Source organism: Neophocaena asiaeorientalis, unplaced genomic scaffold, assembly GCF_003031525.2.
Source record: "Neophocaena asiaeorientalis asiaeorientalis breed wild unplaced genomic scaffold, Neophocaena_asiaeorientalis_V1.1 scaffold703, whole genome shotgun sequence".
Taxonomy (NCBI): domain Eukaryota; kingdom Metazoa; phylum Chordata; class Mammalia; order Artiodactyla; family Phocoenidae; genus Neophocaena; species Neophocaena asiaeorientalis.
Window position 1 is genome coordinate 2,207,980 of NW_020174434.1, and position 18,245 is coordinate 2,226,224.

The following is an 18,245-nucleotide window of genomic DNA, read 5'->3' on the forward strand; positions in this document are numbered from 1 at the left end:
GCTTCCTGTTTGAAATGCATGAGGCGGAGAAGGGAGTGTGGGAACTTGGAAACACATGAGATGTCGGGGTCTTGGGGCCCCTCCTGGAGACGCCTCCCTAACTCTGCACCCCGAACTCCCCAGTCAGTCTCTTTTTATCCACCTTTTCTGTTCCTGTCATTTTTTGAAAAAATAAGCATGTGTATTGTGGAAATTTAGGAAAGTAGAAAGAAGAGCAACAACTGTCACCTGGTATCACACGGACAGGACTAAATACAGGCTGGCATATTTTGCAGTTTTTCCACATAGGTTTCACTCCAAAAGCATAAAGTACTCGTCTGCTGCATGTCGAGACCTAACCGGTGGTGAGGCCCCAAACTCCCTCGGCTCACAGGAGTGTCATTTAAGGTAACAAACACATGCCAAATCCATGTCTTTGGAGGGGGCTGGGCAGGTCCAGCTTCTGTGTGGCCTGACATATACACGAAGGGGCAGATGGGGGTCCTTTAAGAAAAAGACATATCAAATTATGATCATAAAAAGTGAGGTCCAAAAGTGAATATTAAGACTGACAAGAGAAGTCATAACAAATTACAAATTTTAGAACTGACAAATTCCACACACACCACAAAATCCATGAAAAAGAATGGATTCTTTATTAAAACCACCTGATAGCATAAGAAAATTTGACAACTTAGATGAAAACAGACCACTTCCTGGAAAACACAAACTACCACAGTGGACCCAATATGAAACAGAGAATTTAACAGCCCTATAGCAATTAAGGGGATTGTACTTGTAATTTTAAAACTCCCTAAAAGGAAACCTCTAGGCCAGATGGTTTCACAGGAGGATTCTACCAAACGTTTAAAGAAAAATTAACACCAATTCTACACACTTCTTTCAGAAAACAGAAGAGGGAACACTTACCAATTCATTTTATGAAGTTACTGTTACCCTGACACCGAAACCAGACAGACGATATACCAAAGAAGAAAACTACAGACCAATAACCCGCAAGGATATAGATGCAAAAATCTTTAACAAAATATCAGGAAAGAGGATTGAGCAATATATAAAAGGATTTGCAAACTATTTATAAACAAGTGGGGGTACTTTGGGGATGCAAGGCTGGGTCAATATTCAAAAATCAACCAGTCATTAAGAATGCGGTGTTTGGGGGCTTCCCTGGTGGCGCAGTGGTTGAGAGTCCGCCTGCCGATGCAAAAAAAAAAAGAATGCAGTGTTTGGAGATGCAAGAGGGAAGAGATATGGGAACATATGTGTATGTATAATTGATTCACTTTGTTATAAAGCAGAAACTAACACACCATTGTAAAGCAATTATACTCCAATAAAGATGTGTAAAAAACAAAAAAAAGAATGCAGTGTTTGAAGCATTTTAATGACCTGGAGAAATGTTCACGATGGAATGATAAAGAATTAAACAGAACAAGGAGTATATAAAAAAAGTCAACCAGAGTAATCCACCATACTAACAAGCCAACAGAGGAAAATCACATGATCATATCAATCGAGGCAGTAAAAGCATTTGACAAAATCCAACACCCTTTCATGATAAAAACTCTCAGAAAAATAAGAATAGACAGGGAACTTCCTCACCTTGACAAAGAGCATCCATTTTTTTGGATAAAAGATATATTTTTTTACCGAAATATATTTGACATACAATGTGCAAGTCCAAGGTATATAACGTGTTGATCTGATACACCTGTGCCTGGTAATATGGCTGCCTACAATTGTAAAATTACTTAGCACTCCATTACACCATATAGTTGTCATTGCTTCTTTTGTGGTGGGAATAATTAAGATCTAGTCTCTCAGGAATTTTGATGATTTAAGTAAAATACTGTTGTCTATACTCACTATACTGTGCCTCAGATCTCCAGGACTTATTTATCTATTAGTTGCACATTTGTACCCTGAAACATCTCTCCTATTCCCCAACCCTAACCCTGGCAACCAACACTCCCCCGTTTCTACGAGTTTGGCTTCCTCTGACCCACATGTAAGTTATATCATACAATATTTGTCTTTCTCTGTCTGGATTATCTCACTTAGCATAATGACCTCAAGGGCCAGCCACGCCATCACAAATGGAAAGACATTTCTCCCTCTCATGGCTGAATAATATTCGATTGTGTGTGTATATGTGTATTTTTCTCACACTTTTATCATTCATCCGTCGACAGGCACTTAGGTTTCTGTACCTTGGCTACTGTGAATAACGCTCCAGTAAACCTGGGAGGGCAGACATCCCTTTGATGTTTTCATTGCGTTTGCATAAATACCCAGACGTGGAATTGCACAACCATATGGTAATTCCATTTTTACTGTTTTGAGGAGACTCCATGCTGTTTTCCATAGTGGCTGCACCAGTGTATGTTCCCACCAACAGTGTTTTCTCCACACTCTCGGCAACACTCATCACCTTTCATCTTCTTGATGCCTGGCATTCTGGCAGGTGTGAGGTGATAGCTCGCGGTTTTGATGTGCATTTCCCTGATGATTAGCGATGTTGAACATCGCTTCATGTGTCTGTCGGCCATTTGCATGTCCTTTGGAAAAATGTCTTCCTATTTCATCACAGAGCATCTATTTTTAAAAACCAACGCTAACATCATCCTCAGGTAAAGGCTGAGTGTCCCCTCCTGAGATCAGGAAATCAGGACAGCCATCTTACTTCTTATTTAGCATCATGCTGGAAGTTCCAGCCCATGCAGAAGGCATGGAAAGGAAACAAAAGCCACAGGGATCAGAAAGGGAAAAGTAAAACAGTCCCTTGTTGCAGATGACACGACTGTCTGCCAAGAAAATCCCAAGGAGTCTACAAAAAACTTCTAAAACTATTAAGTGAGTTCAGCAAGGTCTCAGAATACAAGATAAACATACAAAAATCAGTTGTATTTCTATAAGCTAGCAGTGAACGTATGGACACTGAAATTAAAAGCAATACAATTTACAATTGCTCAATAAAATGAAATTTGTAGGTATAAATCTAACAAAACATGTATAGGACCTACATGCTGAAACACAACATGCTGGTGAGAAAATCACAGACGATCTAAACAAACAGAGAGACATGTCGTGTTCATGACCAGAAGCCTCCGCATAGGATATCATTTCCCCCGAAACCGATCTACAAGCTTAACACAATTCTTATTGAAATCTCAGGAAGAGTTTTTACAGATACAGACAATACTATTCTAAAATGTATATGAAAGACAAAGGAACCAGGATAGCTAAAATAATTTTGAAAAAGAATAAAGAGGCATCAGTCTACCCAGTTTCAAGACTTATTATACAATGGAACAGAACAGAGAACCCACACAAATGTACCCAACTGATTTTGTTAAGTTTTTTTAAGTAAAATGCACATAACATAAACTTCATCCTCTCAATCGTTTTAACTGCAGAGTTCAGTGGTATTAAATGCACTCATAACGTCACGCAACCATCACTACCGTCCAGCTCTATTTTTCTTTCCACCTTGTAAACCTGAACCTCTGCCCCCATTAAACGTAACTCCCCACTGTCCCCCCATCTCAGCCCCTGGCCACCACCATTCGACTTTTCATTTCTATGAACTGACTATTCTAAGCATCTCAGGTAAGTGGAATCACAGAGTATTTGTGTAACTGGCTTATTTCACTTAACCTAATATCCTCAAGGTTCATCCACATGATAGCAGTTGTCAGAATCCCCTTCCTTTTTTCTTTTATTTTGCTTTGTTTTAATTTTATTTTTGGCTGCATTGGGTCCTCATTGCTGTGTGTGGGCTTTCTCCAGCTGGCGGCGAGCGGGGGCTACTCTTCGTTGCGGTGCACAGGCTTCTCACTGCGGTGGCTTCTCTTGTTGCGGAGCACGGGCTCTAGGTGCGCAGGATTCAGTAGTTGCGGCACGCGGGCTTAGTCGCTCCGTGACTTGTGGGATCTTCCTGGACCAGGGATCAAACCCGTGTCCCCTGCATTGGCAGGTGGATTCTTAACCACTGCACCACCAGGGAAGTCCAATTTTTTTATATATATTTATTTATTTACTTTGGCTGCATCAGGTCTTAGTTGCAGCACACGGGATCTTTAGTTGCAGCACACGTGCAGGATCTAGTTCCCCAACCAGGGATCACACCCGGGCCCCCTACACTGGGAGCATGGACTCTTACCCACTGGACCACCAAGGAAGTCCCTCGCCTGCTTTTTAAGGCTGAGTAATGTCCCACTGTATGTATAGACCATGTTTTGCTTATCTATTTATCCACTGGTGGACACTGGGGTTGCTTTTACATTTTAGCTCCTGTGAATAATGCTATGAACATGGGTGTACAAATATCTCTTCCAGACCTTGCTTTTAATTCTTTTGGTTATACCCAGAAGTGAAGTTGCTGGACCGTATGGTAGCTCTATTTTTACTTTTTTGAGGAACTGCCATACTGTTTTCCAAAGTGGCTGCACCATTTTACATTCCCACCAACAAGGGTTCCAATTTCTCCACAGCCTCACCAGCACTTGCTATTTTCTGGGTTTTGTTTTGACAGCAGCCATCCCAAAAGGTGTGAGGTCACTCTCTTTATAGTTTTGACTTTCATTTCCCTCCTGACCAGTGCATCTTTTCATGTGCTAACTGGCCTACATCCCAAATGATTTTTTTTTCAGCGATAGTTCCCTGACCAGGGATTGAACCTGGGCCACGCAGTGAAAGCACCGGGTCCTAACCACTGGACCGCCAGGGAATTCCCTAGACCCAATTTTTGACAAAGGAGCAAAAGCAACTCAGTGGAAGGAGGATGGTCTTTTTTTTTTTTTTTTGCAGTACGCAGGCCTCTCACTGCTGTGGACACCCTGCATCGGCAGGTGGACTCTCAACCACTGCGCCACCAGGGAAGCCCGAGGATGGTCTTTTTAATAAATGGTGCTGGAGCAGCTCAACATCCAGAGGCAACAGGTGACCCTTATACAAATATTAACTCAAAATAGATCACGAACTTAAGTGTAAAATTATAAAACTTTTAGAAAAAACAGGAGAAAAATCTTCAGGATCTAGGGATACACAAATAGCTCTTAGACACAAAACACCAAAAGTACAATCCCCAGAAGCAAAAATTGATAAATTGTACTTCATCAAAATGAAAACCCTATTAAAATGCAAAAACATGCTACAGGAGGGGAAAAAATTTTCACAAACTATGTATCTACCAAAGGTCTTTTATCTAGATTATAAAGTACTCTCAAAACTCAACAGGAAAATAACAAACAATCCAGTTAAAAAATGGGCCACAACATGAAAAGCTATTACAACCAAGAGTCTGTGCGGATGGCAAAGAAGCACATGATGTCCAACATCACTGGCCACCAGGGAAACGGCCCTCACACCCACAGTGAGGCACACCGCACACCCGTCACAATTGCTGCCACTGAAAGGAGCGAGGACACCAAATGCTGTTGAGGATGACAAGCTGGGGGGGATGTAACGGTGCAGCCGCTCTGGGAACAGTTTGCCACTTTCTTAAGACACTGAACATGCAACTACCCTACAACCCGGCGATTGCACTCCTGGGCGTTTACCCCAGGAGCCAAGACTTACCTTCACATGAAAACCTGAACATCCACGGCAGTTTACAGCAGCTGAATCCCTAACAGCCCCAAACTGAGAACAACTCAGACGTCCTTCAATGGGCGGCTGGTTAAAGAAACTCTGGTCCTCAATACCAGGGAGCACCGCTCGGCGGTAAAGGAACCAACTACAGACACAGAACCAACTGGGAGGGTCTCCAGAGAATTCTTAATGAAAAGAGCCAGTCCTACAAAGGTTCTGCACTGCCTGCTTCCGTTTATAGAATGGTATTGAAATGATGAAACTACAAAATGAACGGACCAGTGGTGGCCAGGGCCTGAGGAGGTGGGCGTGGTGTAAGAGAGGGACAGAGGGATGTCCATGACCCGTGATGTGGGCCCTGCTCCCGCAGGACCTGTTACCACTGGGGAGACAGGGTACACGGACTCCTCTGGTTTACTTCTTACAGCTGCATGTGAAGCTACAATTGTCTCAAAATTAAAACTTGCACTTAAAAAAAGCTGCCTGGGGCTTCCCTGGTGGCGCAGTGGTTGAGAGTCCGCCTGCCGATGCAGGGTACACGGGTTCGTGCCCCAGTCTGGGAAGATCCCACAGGCCGCGGAGCGGCTGGGCCCGTGAGCCATGGCCGCTGAGCCTGCGTGTCCGGAGCCTGTGCTCCGCAATGGGAGAGGCCACAGCAGTGAGAGGCCTGCGTACCGCAAAAAAAAAAAAAAAGCTGCCTGACACTACCTTTCTTTTGCTCTATATTATCAGGCTGCATATTCTGTCCTCGCCTCCTGCCATGACAATGCTTTTCTATTGAAGGAATAGACAGTAACTCAGTATTTTCCCTAGCATGGTTATCTGCATTTATTATTGGTAGCTTTTAAAACATTTATTTCAACTTCCTAAGCCATTATTGGTATGTCATGTACTTCTTTAGGTTGGTAGTGATATTTGGAAGAAACTCATTTCTTTCATATGAGGTGTTTGATCTCAGGCATTTTGAGTTTGTTTTGTGCAGAGAATAATCTGAGTTTTTGAACTGACCACACCATTGTCCAGGCTGTAACTGATGAGCTCTTTGTACGTGGAAATCACTGTGAACCACTCAACCAACTTAAATCCAAAATAATGCAACCCTAGCCCAGCTTCAGCCTTGCCCCAACTCCCCACCAGGGGACATCTGGCAATGTTCTGAGGACAGTCTCAGTAGTCACACCGTGGAGGGGGCGAGGGGCACTGGCTTCCAGGACGCTGCTAAACATCCGACAATGCCCAGGAGTTTCCACCACAAAGAATAACTAATCCCCAAATGCCAAGAGTGCAGAAGTGAGAATCCCGTGGCCAGGTCCCAAAGATGCCCAAGGCCACTGGGACACCCCCGACAGGAGGACTGGGACGGCGGCTGCGCCTGCACACCCACGCCACTGAGACGCAGTCGCTGGGCTGTTTGATGCACATGGGGTGAAGGCTCAGCTCCCTGGGGCCTGGCTAGGATCAGCATCACTACTCAGTCCTCACAACCAGCCCCCGAGCAAGGCATCACCACTCCATTTTACAGCTCAGGAGACAGGGCAGAGAATTAGAGCACTGGCCCGTGCTCACACAGGCAGGGGACATGCCGACCAGACCTCAAGGACAGCAGATCGCACACGGCCGTCCCAAGGCCACCCTCCCTCCTCCCAGCCCCCTTTCTTGTCTCATAGCTGACAGACGGGTGGTACTTACCTTCTGCTTCTGAGTCCTGAAATGTTAAGCACTTTTTATAAAAAGCGCCAATAACCTGAGAATTACTCTGTTACAAAAACAAGTGATAATTTTAGACTAACTTGCCTATTTCCAGTAGATTGCAAATTAGAACCATTTTTAGATCATAAACCATGTTTACACCTGCTTTGCAAACAAGTACCAAAAGCCATCAGAATCACTAGGTGCTTCTCCTCTGGGCTTCCCTGTCTCCCTCTTCCCTTTTTCCTCCTTCCCCTCGGCTTGTCCTGGAACACGCGAAAGTCATGGCCACCAGGAACAGGCTTTTTTCCCTCAGGAACTCTGACCTCCAAAGAGACGGGCCACTTCCAGGGGATTGGGACAAGAATCTGGCTCATCTCCCAGTTATTATTTACATTTCTCAGACATAACTGAGAAATCTGGACACAGGAGCCAGATCAAACCCATGTGTCTCTGGCTGGGAATGTTCCCCGGGGTCACAGCACCGTGCAGCCGTATCTCTTCACCACTCTGTCCACGAGGACATTAACCGCGGCCTGCTTCCGCCTCAAGGCTTCATTTCTCCAGAGCCCACGACAGCCCAGAGCAAGGCCAGGCCCCCTGCCCCAAGTGTGAGGACCCCCCCACCCATCCGCTAAGCCTGCTCGCTGGTGGACACAGAGCGGACGTGGTCCAGGAGCCCAGCCAGCACAGCCAAGGGCCCGAATCTGGAGCGCACGGCACCCCGTCGTGACGAGAGGTAGGTTCTGGCTTCACCCCTCAGAGATACCACATATTACAACGTCCAATGACGTTACATCACCAGAGATCATCAGGGAACGCAGTACTGGAGGATACGCTCAGAATCGGCTGGAGGACTCCTGCAAACCCCGATGGTGGGCACCCCTGGAGCTTGATTCAGGAGGCGGGGCGGGCCCAGGTGTCTTCATTCCACCAGGCCCCGAGCTGCTGGCTGCTGCTAGTGCAGGGACCCCGCTCCCAAGGCCCAGTGGGCGCAGCCGAGGAGGGCAAGCTGACCTGCCTCCGCCCCGCTTGCTGCCCGGCCCGGCTCCTGCCCACTAGGCCGCACATCCTGCGACTCCAGGTCAACAACTGTCCCCTACACAAAGGGACAGGCCTGCAGGGTGTGGCAAGGTCACCAGCGCACAGGCCCAAGGCCAGCGGAAGGCAGGATGGGGAGGGGCAGCAAGGGCGGCTCGGCTCGTGTGAAGGCGGCAAATCAGACAGCGGACGCCGGGCTAGGGCAGCCCTTGGCCTCTCATGCTCCCCAAGACAAGCCGTGCAATTTAAAAACTGGCTCTAACGTAGAAGACGGATAACCGACAAGGACCTACTGCAGAGCACACGAAGCTGTACTCGATATTTTATAATAACCCACGGGAAAAGAATCTGAAAAAAGAACACATATGTGTATAACTGAATCACGGTGCCGTACACCTGAAACCAGCACACGGACACAAACTACAAGGACCCTCTCTGTTCAAAATCTTCCAGCCTGGGTAGGAAGCTACTTGACAATGCACACAGCTTTGCACCCACAGCTCTCTACTTTTGAAAAACATACCCCAAACAGAAGATTGTGAATAATATTTTATTTAGTCATTTTTGTTTACAACTGAAACTCTGGGAACTCAAAATTAACATCTTTGCCCGTGAGCTTCTTATAGACACCAGAAAACGTTTCAACCTACGAGAAAAGAAATAACGCATCACAAAACATTTCAATACACATTCGTCTTAAAGCCTAAAGACTGTGAAATTGTGCCCTGTATGGTTTTTCTCCTCAGCAACCAGGCAGAGAAGGAATATACCAGACATGCCTCTATAGTCCCAAGCTGGGGGCAAGCTCCTCTCGTGTCGTGGGACAGGCCTCCACAGCACTGCACCCGAGGGCTGGCTCCTCTAGGCCACTCGGCAGACCCTGGGGGACCCCAGAGGTCAATGCTCTACCAGGAATGAAGCAAAGTGACAGTTCTCCCCAGATTCTAACACAACCACCACCCCGCCCATAAAAACAGCTTTACTAAAAGTCACACCATGGAATTACTTTACTTCAATTTCTCTAGTAACTTAAAAGGTAAAGAATTCCATCTTTTAAAACATCCCCCAGGACTTCCCTGGTGGCGCAGTGGTTAAGAATCCGCCTGCCGATGCAGGGGACACGGGTTCGAGCCCTGGTCTGGGAAGATCCCACATGCCGCGGAGCAGCTAAGCCCGTGCACCACAACTACTGAGCCTGTGCTCTAGAGCCCGCAAGCCACAGCTACTGAGACCATGAGCCTAGAGCCCACGCTCCGCAACAAGAGAAGCCACCGCAATGAGAAGCCCGCGCATCACAACAAAGAGTAGCCCCCGCTGGCCACAACTAGAGAAATCCCACACGCAGCGACATAGACCCAACGCAGCCAAAAAAAAACCACCCCAATTTAAAGCCTGACATATAATCCAAGAGCAAGTGGGCCCTCAGTTCACAAAGATTGGTTCTGGTGCCACGTGGAGATGGGTTAGGCTGCATTCTACCCTTATCTGTTCTGGATCTTTCCATAATAAACAAGGCCTATTACCTTGTGTTCCACATTGTTCTGCTGTGCTTTATCCAAATGAACCTTTATGAGTCGGCTGCCGTCCAGCTTCACGCGGATCCTCTTGCCCACAATCTCACTTGGGAAAACCAAGTCCTCCAGGATGGCGTCGTGCACGGCTGTCAGAGTGCGGCTTGAAGAATAGAATACAGTGACAGAAGTGAGAAATCTAGCAAGGTCTGCCCTCCTGGGAGCCCCAAGGGCACCTCTTGAAGTCAAAAACATAAATGGCAAACTCCAGGTTCCTGAAACCAGATTAACACTAGCTTTCAAGTAATCTACTTTCATTTAATGTATCACACCACGAGCCATTACCAAACTAGAACAGGTTAACAAACACCCCATTTTTTTTGGCTACACGGCACATCTTGGGGGATTTTAGTTCCCTGACCAGGAACTGAAGCCAGGCCTAACCATTGGGATGCCAGAGAATTCCTGACACCCTATTATTTTATTTCAAAAGCTTAGCGTATTTTAAACGTGTTTTCTTGTAAAGTACGCATACACCAGCTATTATGAGTGATTTTCCCCAGGGGATGGAGATTGACGATGACTTTTATTTTTATACATTATCTTTAGGTTTATTGTCAGTCGTATGATTTCTCGACTAAATCACTGCAGTAACCTCTTTCCTCTCTCCAAAACTATCCCATCCGTTGCTGTCAAAATAATCACTGATGTCATTACACACTTCACCTACTGAAGACCCTTTGAGGGCTCCCCTTGGCCTCCAAAATGCACCAAACCCCCCTTGTTCCCTGCGATGGAATGAGATGACATCCCATCCCAAAAGACACTGCTCTATCACCAGCTCTAGGATGTGGCCCCTCCTATGAGGGTCCCCGGTTTCCAACCCATCCCATCACACGAACTGCCAAGGGAACCGTGCTCTTCTCTCCTGAGTATCATTTCAAGTTCACAACCCATCTGGCTGCCTGATGAGAAGGTTCAATTAATTCCAAACCTTTAGAGTATCAGCTTTGTACCACAGTATATCAGGAATGAGCAAACGAAAAGACACCTCTCATTCTCAATGTTTATGCAGCTACCCTGTATTATGGAACGTGTCTAGGTCTTGTTCACCCCTCAGTGGATCAGACACTATGTTCTACTCATTTCTATTTCCTGTCTGGCAGCTCCCACGCACACAGAAGGGCCTCCTAAATAACTGCAAAGGCCTCACTGCCCCATGGTGGACCCACTTTCCAAAGCCTTCATCACCTCTCCAAAAGCAAATGAGACAGATGGCCCAATCGATAAATGGCTGCTAACCACCGACTAAGCACTTCTTACTCTTACAGGACTAGGTAGGCACACATATGGAAACTTGCTAATTACTTCCTTCAAAACATAAATTAGGACGGAATCAAAGCTAGCCTCAAATTCCAACCCAGTCTAAAGACTTTTTAAGGGGGAGCAGTGGCAACGCAACTTTAATAATCAGAAAGCATAGGAACTAATCTGCTTCAGAAGAAAAATAACTGAAACCCTGCTACAGATGAGAAGCCCAAGAAAACATGTATCTCAGCATTTAATCTGTTGTAGGAGAGAGAGAACGACTGAGAAGGAAAATGAATCTGAAGGCAAGAAACCAGATTGGAAAGGGGTGGATTCACTCTGGCCTCCCAACTAGACCTCACTGTAGGAGAATGAAGACTCCAATGTCTAGAGCAGGTCACTAGGAATGGGTTGAAGTCATTACCTGAGAAAATGTGGAAACAGGTTTGGGATGAAGGATAATTAAGGCTGTAGATTTGGGAGTCAGTGCCTTAGTTGGGTGCAAAGCAAAGGATCTGTCTTTATACTCAAGTACTAACTGGGGTTATCAGAACTGAGATTATAAAACCCCTTCTTAAGTATCATAATTAACAAACTAAACGTTCTTGATTATCCCTGTATTTGATTTCTTGCAAACTGTCCAGAATAAAAAAAAAAGCTAAATTCTTATGCTACTCCAGTTTCTCCAACTGCCAGCTACTCCAACTTAAAACAAGCTCAGGGGCTTCCCTGGTGGCGCAGTGGTTAAGAATCCACCTGTCAATGCAGGGGACACGGGTTCGAGCCCTGGTCTGGGAAGATCCCACATGCCGCGGAGCAGCTAAGCCCGTGTGCCACAACTACTGAGCCTGCGCTCTAGAGCCCAGGAGCCACAACTACTGAGCCCGCGTGCCTAGAGCCCGTGCTCTGCAACAAGAGAAGCCACCGCAATGAGAAGCCCGCGCACCAACACGAAGAGTAGTCCCTGCTCGCCGCAACTAGAGAAAGCCCATGCGCAGCAAGAAAGACCCAACGCAGCCAAGAATAAATAAAATAAATTTATATTTAAAAAAAAAAAAAAACAAAAAAAACAAGCTCAAGGTACTGACCAACACTCCGAGGTCCAGAAAACCTGGAACCGGCCTTTCCAGCCTCACCACTACTCCCTCTCCCCCCTCCACCACAGCATATGGTACAACACATCTGCCCACAACACTGGAGACCCATCACTTCCTATTTTGTAGGAACTTTAGAAACAAGACTGACTGTAAATTCCAGCATCACTAATGCTAGCTGTAATGAGCAAACGATGGGGGAGTCTCCTCATCCCATAAGCAGGGATGCTAATACTACAAATTACGTACTTCACAAGGTTGGCCTCTCTGGCAGTTAGAGGGATGCCGGAGTATTTTTTTCTCAAACTGGTCCAAGGGCAGGATCTGCAGCGATCCAATAATCCAAGTCTATGCAACCAGAGACTTCTACAAAATACCAGAAAGCCCAAAGAGCCAACTTGCAATATCTAAGTTTCTGTCAGATAACCTGCAGTTCGATCAAATTTACAAAGCCTCGTCCACCAGCAACTACAACTGCACTGACACCTTTAACCCGTGATGTGAGCAACAGAAAAATCTCATCTTTCAGCCTTAATCCACAGCAAAAGTCAACAGTGAGGATGACAGGGCGCAGCCCACCTGCACATCTGGTGTGCTTTACCCCACGGCACTCAACTCAAGATTCCTCCCCACTGTTCCCACCCTTTGCCTAAAGAACTGGAGGGAACAATCTCATCTTTTGTGATAACAGTAACCTATTATACCACCTATGTGAATATACGTAATTCTTACCTCCAGAGTTACTTTTAAAACATTTCGCATGTAATTATAGAAAAAGCTAAGTCACGTGATAGAAGTCCCCGTGCGAATGGATTTCCTACGTTAACAACATTTAATTTTAGGAGCCTACTCCAGCTCTGACTATAAACAACACACGCCAGTCAAGAATTGTTGACAAGAGTGGTGCGTTTTTCATGCTGCTAAAACTTACCTCCTGGGACGTTTTTGCTTATTTTTTGTACGGCTTTTTCGAGTTGGCTTAGGCAGAATTCTCCTCTGTAAGGTAAAAATTATCACGCAACAACAAAAAAAAAAGACCGTAAGTAAGTCGGCAGAAAACAAAGCACTGTCAACCTGCTTTAAAAACCAAAGGACTCCGTGGCTGAATAAATTCAAAGCTCCAGAAAGCCAAACAACCTAGACCCAACAAGTTACTGAGAAATCCTCTTACGCACTCCCCGATTTCTCGGCATTTCTTTCAGAATCCATGGCTTACATTAAAATGCAACTGGAAAATGTCGGCTGCTCCATGATATGACTGATCTCCCGAAGATCACACCCCTTTTCACGTCCCATCCGGCCCACTACCCACTTCAGTACTAAGCCAGGATACCACTCCGTTAAACCTCATCAGCCGCGCACTTAATTTCTATAGATTTCTGTTTGCAGGAAGGCCAGATAACTTTAAAAACAAAACAAAACCTCTCGACCGTGTTCCACTTTCCCTACATACCATTTCTTTGCATCTCTTTTCCTCCCCAAACCTACGTCTGACGCACCAGGCAGGAAAACCTCGCTGAACCTCAGACAGGCAATTCCATCAGGCTGAAAACTCAGGCTCACTGCCAGCGCACGTCTCACCGCGATCACCTGTGTGCACCCCCGGGGCACCGACGGCGCTGCACACACAGAGCCGCCTTCGCGTTAACAGCAGCCGTGCGCCGCCTCCCTTTAGCCCAGTGCGAGCACCCTAAGCTCCGGGAGCAGCTTCTTCACACTCGCGAGCGACGTATAACGGGACTCGCAAGACGGCGCATTCAGCAGCAGCACAGCTACCTGCGCGATAAAAACAACGTGCTTCCCGCTGAACTTCTTCTCCAGCTCCCGCACGAGCCGGACCTGGATCTTCTGGAAAGACTTCAGCTGAGGAACAGGAACGAAGATTATGATAGCTTTCCGACCGCCACCAACCTCAATTTCCTGGGAAAGAGAGAGCAGAGAGGCGCACTCTCTCTTAGGCCCCCAGCGCCGCCCCTCCGGTCTGGCCCAGCTGAAGCGGTAACGCGCCGCGCCGACACCGCCACACGCTCGACACCCGAGTCGCTGGGGCGTCCCGCCAACAGCACGTGCCCCGGCGCCCCACTGTACCTTGGCGGCCGTGATGTTCAGCTCCCGCAGCTGGGCCTTGAGGTCCGAGTTCATCTCCAGCTCCAGGAGGGCCTGCGGGAGAAGAGGCAGGAGAGCACCCTCAGCGCCCGGACTCCGGACCCAGGACCCCGTCGCGGCCTCTGCGCTCCGCCCGCCCCCTCACCTGGGAGATGCCCGACTCGAACTCGTCCGGCTTCTCACCATTAGGCTTCACGATTTTCGCGCTGGAACTGAACATGGCCGGCACCTGGAAGCACAGAGCGCTCAAGCCGGGCGCCCCGCGACCCCGCCCGCCCATCGGCCCGCGCGGCCCGGCCCCGGTCCCAGCCCCAGCTCCCCCCGCACACGCCATCGGGGCCCGCGGGCCGGGTAATCGGCCGCATCTCCACCCGGGGACCCCAGACGTGTGCCCCTCAAAGCCGTCGGGCCAGCACGGCGGCGTCCGGCAACATACCTTGACCAAGCGGCCGACGCTCGCTGCAGCCGCCGACTCCAGTAGGCTTGGGAAGAGGCCTAAATCTCGCGAGAGTTCATTAAATCCCGGCGGCAGAGGGGAAGAGGCGGGAATAGTGCGAGTCAACCAACCGGAAGAACCACTGAGAAAAGGTGGAAGCCTAGAGAGTCCCAGGAAGAGGCTCCGGAGGACCAGTGCGTTTGCTAAGCTTTTCGCCCGCGAGAGCCTCCTCTTCCGGGCGGTTTGCGGGAGTTTTTCTGCGTTCTCTGGAAGTTTGAGGCGGTAGCCGGGTGGCCGGGCCGGAGTCTGGGCTGGAGCCCCGGGCCCGAGAAAAGAAACCTGGGCTACCCCTGAGGTTAGGACGTTTAAAAAAGGCTAACTTAACACGAGGAAGGGGCTTCCCTGGTGGCACAGTGGTTAAGCATCCACCTGCCAATGCAGGGGACATGGGTTTGAGCCCTGGTCAGGGAAGATCCCACATGCCGCGGAGCAGCTAAGCCCGTGCGCCACAACTACTGAGCCTGCGCTCTAGAGCCCAGGAGCCACAACTACTGAAGCCCGCGTGCCTAGAGCCCATGCTCCACACAAGAGAAGCCACGACAATGAGAAGCCTGCACACCACTAGACAAAGCCCACGCGCAGCAATGAAGACCCAATGCAGCCAAAAATAAATAAATACAACAAATAAATTAAAAAACAAAAAACACGAGGAAGCTAAAGTCCCTGCTGAAGCAATGGGAAGGAGTCACAGACTTGGATGCCAGTTCTGTGTGTAGAGAACCCAAAGGATGACATTTGTGAAAGCTCTTTGGAAACGAAGTACTTTACGAATAAATGTGATTTTCAGGCCACACGTGGCTCTTGTATTGACTGCTTGGTGCGGCCGACAATTCTGAGACATCTGCGAACAGTGGTGGTGGGGCGGCCTGAAGCTGGAGAACCACCCCAAGGGGTGAAGACCTGGGGGCCAGATGCAGGACGCGCGATTCCGGGAGGAGGGCCAGAGCGGGGGAAAGATGATTGGGAAGAGTCAGGGCTTGAGCTGGAGAAACGGATGTGGTCAAGGTGTGGTGAGAGATGGTGAATTGCCTTAGAATGGACCAAGAAGTCAACAGAAGAATGTTTTGTTGGAAAAGTGCCTACCGTCCTGTCACTTGAAACTCATGTGTAAAGCACTACCTGCCCTAGACAGGAGCCAAAAATACAATTCACAAATAATTGTTAATGTGGATGTTCCGTGCTAATACTGCCCTAGGTACTAGTTATAAGGGAAACCCACTGGATCCTTGCCCTCGCGAGATTGCAGGTTAGTGAACATAATATCCCATAAATTGTATGGCTAAATATATAATGATGAATTGTAATAACACGTAACAGTAAAATGAGTAAAGGTGGCCAGGAGGGGATTCATGCTTAAGAAGTCATGGAATTCTTTGGAAGAGATGGAATTAACCTGCAATGTGGAAGAGTAGTCACCAGGGAGAAGGGCATTTCCGACGCAGGGAACTACTTGTGCCACATTATCTGGCAAAGGGGAGATAACTTAGTCTACTTGAGCTTCAGTTTCCTCACTTGTCAAATTTAACAGCAATTATCTGCATGGGCCAGGCGCTGTGGAAAATGCTGAAAACAATACACTAGGTGATCTCTAAGATTTCCAACAACTTTAAATAAGCTAAGATTGTGTTCATCTCAGATTTTTAAAGCTGTATATGCTTCTCTAATAATGTTTCAAAAAAAAGGCAACTAACTATCTCACTGGAAAATTAAGAGTCAGCTTGGGACTTGTTCAAGAGAGAAAGTATAGCTGCATCTGCAGTCTTATCTGGGCAGCCATTCTGAACCCTCTTGATGAACCATTTCCATGTCAATGCTCTACATGCCTTTTCAGTCTGGCTTCCGTGTCAGCCACTCCACCAAAGCAGCACTCCAAAAGTGCCTTCAGTAAAGTACTTTCTGGCTTCCAGTACTTTGATGAGAGCAGTGGTGAGAGAAGACATCCTTGCCTTGTTCCCCAACCCTGGGGGAAAGCATTCTGTCTTTCATCAGTAAGTATATGACGTTAACCTTAGGTTTCCATAGATATTCTTTATCTTTATTTATTGAGGAAGTTCCCTCCTATCCCTATTTTCTAAGAGTTTTTATCATAAATGGGGTTATGCATTTTATGCATCGATTAATCACGTGAGTTTCTCTTTTTAGCTTGTTAATATTGTAGACTACATTAATTGTTATTCACATATTGAACCGACCTTGAATGTCTGGAATAAACCCCAGTTGGAAATAGGATACAATTCTTTTTCATATTCCTGGGTTCCATTTACTAACATTTTTTATGAGGATTTTTTTTTTTTTTTTTTTTTGTGGCATGTGGGCCTCTCACTGTTGTGGCCTCTCCCGTTGCAGAGCACAGGCTCTGGACGCGCAGGCTCAGCGGCCATGGCTCACAGGCCCAGCCGCCCCACGGCACGTGGGATCTTCCCAGACCGGGGCACGAACCCGCATCCCCTGCATCGGCAGGCGGACTCCCAACCACTGCACCACCAGGGAAGCCCTATGGGGATTTTTTATGTCTATGTTCACAAGGGACATTGGTCTGTAGTTTTCTTTTTTGTACTGTTTTTGTCAGGTTTTGGTATTAGGTTAATACGAGCATCATAAAATAACTTGGGAAGTGCTCCCTCGTCTTTTATTTTCAGAAAAAAAATTGTGTAGAATCAGTGTTAATTCTTCAAGCATTGGGTTGAATTCTGCCATGAAATCATCAGGGCCTGGAGATTTCTTTTTCCAGGGTTTTTTACTATTATGAATTCAATTTCCTAATAGTTACAAGGTTATTCGAATTCTCTCTTTCATATTGGATGAGATTTGGCGGTTTGTGCTTTTAGAGGAATTGGTTCATTTCATTTAAATTGTTGAATTTATGCGAGTAGAATTGTTCATAATATCCCCTTATTATCCTTTTAATGTTCATAACAGTAAAAGATACCTTTTTAAGTAGGTTTCATGGGGAACCTTCAAGTCAATACAGTTCCCGTAAGAATGAAAATACTACCTGGAAACAGAGAACGTACCCCCAGGCTTAGTTTAGCAGAAGAGCAGGGACATGGTAAAAGAAGTATAAGAGAACATTTGGGCAGTGATTGGGAGAGTGGAGTCTGTTCAGGGGGACAGCAAAGCACCCCTTCTTTAGGAAGATTTGACCTTCCAGAGGTCAGAGGAAGGTCACTCCATACCTAGAAAGGAGAGGTTTTACAACAGGAGAAGAGAAATATAGAAAAAGTATAGATTGGAGGCATTGGAGTCAAATTTTGCTTAGACCTCTGCCTAACTGAAATACAGTTCTAAGTTGTTTATTCAGGAGAGGTGCCGTTATGAACACAGAGTCCTTGCCATACTGAAATACAGCAAAACCTTCGTTAGCTAATGGAGCATAAATAGCCCACATCTGCCTTACAGTTGGTTGTT

General features: G+C 46.9%; 1 protein-coding gene across 1 annotated transcript; it reads right to left on the reverse strand.

The window, feature by feature from the left end:
- Positions 1 to 8,853: 8,853 nt before the first annotated feature.
- On the reverse strand, positions 8,854 to 14,889 carry RPS7 (ribosomal protein S7). Its single transcript, XM_024756931.1, has 7 exons — positions 14,778 to 14,889; positions 14,487 to 14,570; positions 14,324 to 14,395; positions 14,012 to 14,155; positions 13,167 to 13,231; positions 9,846 to 9,996; positions 8,854 to 8,968 (listed from the first exon to the last, which is right to left on the reverse strand). The coding sequence occupies exons 2-7, from the start codon at positions 14,559 to 14,561 to the stop codon at positions 8,891 to 8,893; spliced, it is 585 nt and encodes a 194-aa protein (XP_024612699.1). The 5' UTR covers positions 14,562 to 14,570; positions 14,778 to 14,889; the 3' UTR covers positions 8,854 to 8,890.
- Between the last annotated feature and the right edge of the window lie 3,356 nt (positions 14,890 to 18,245).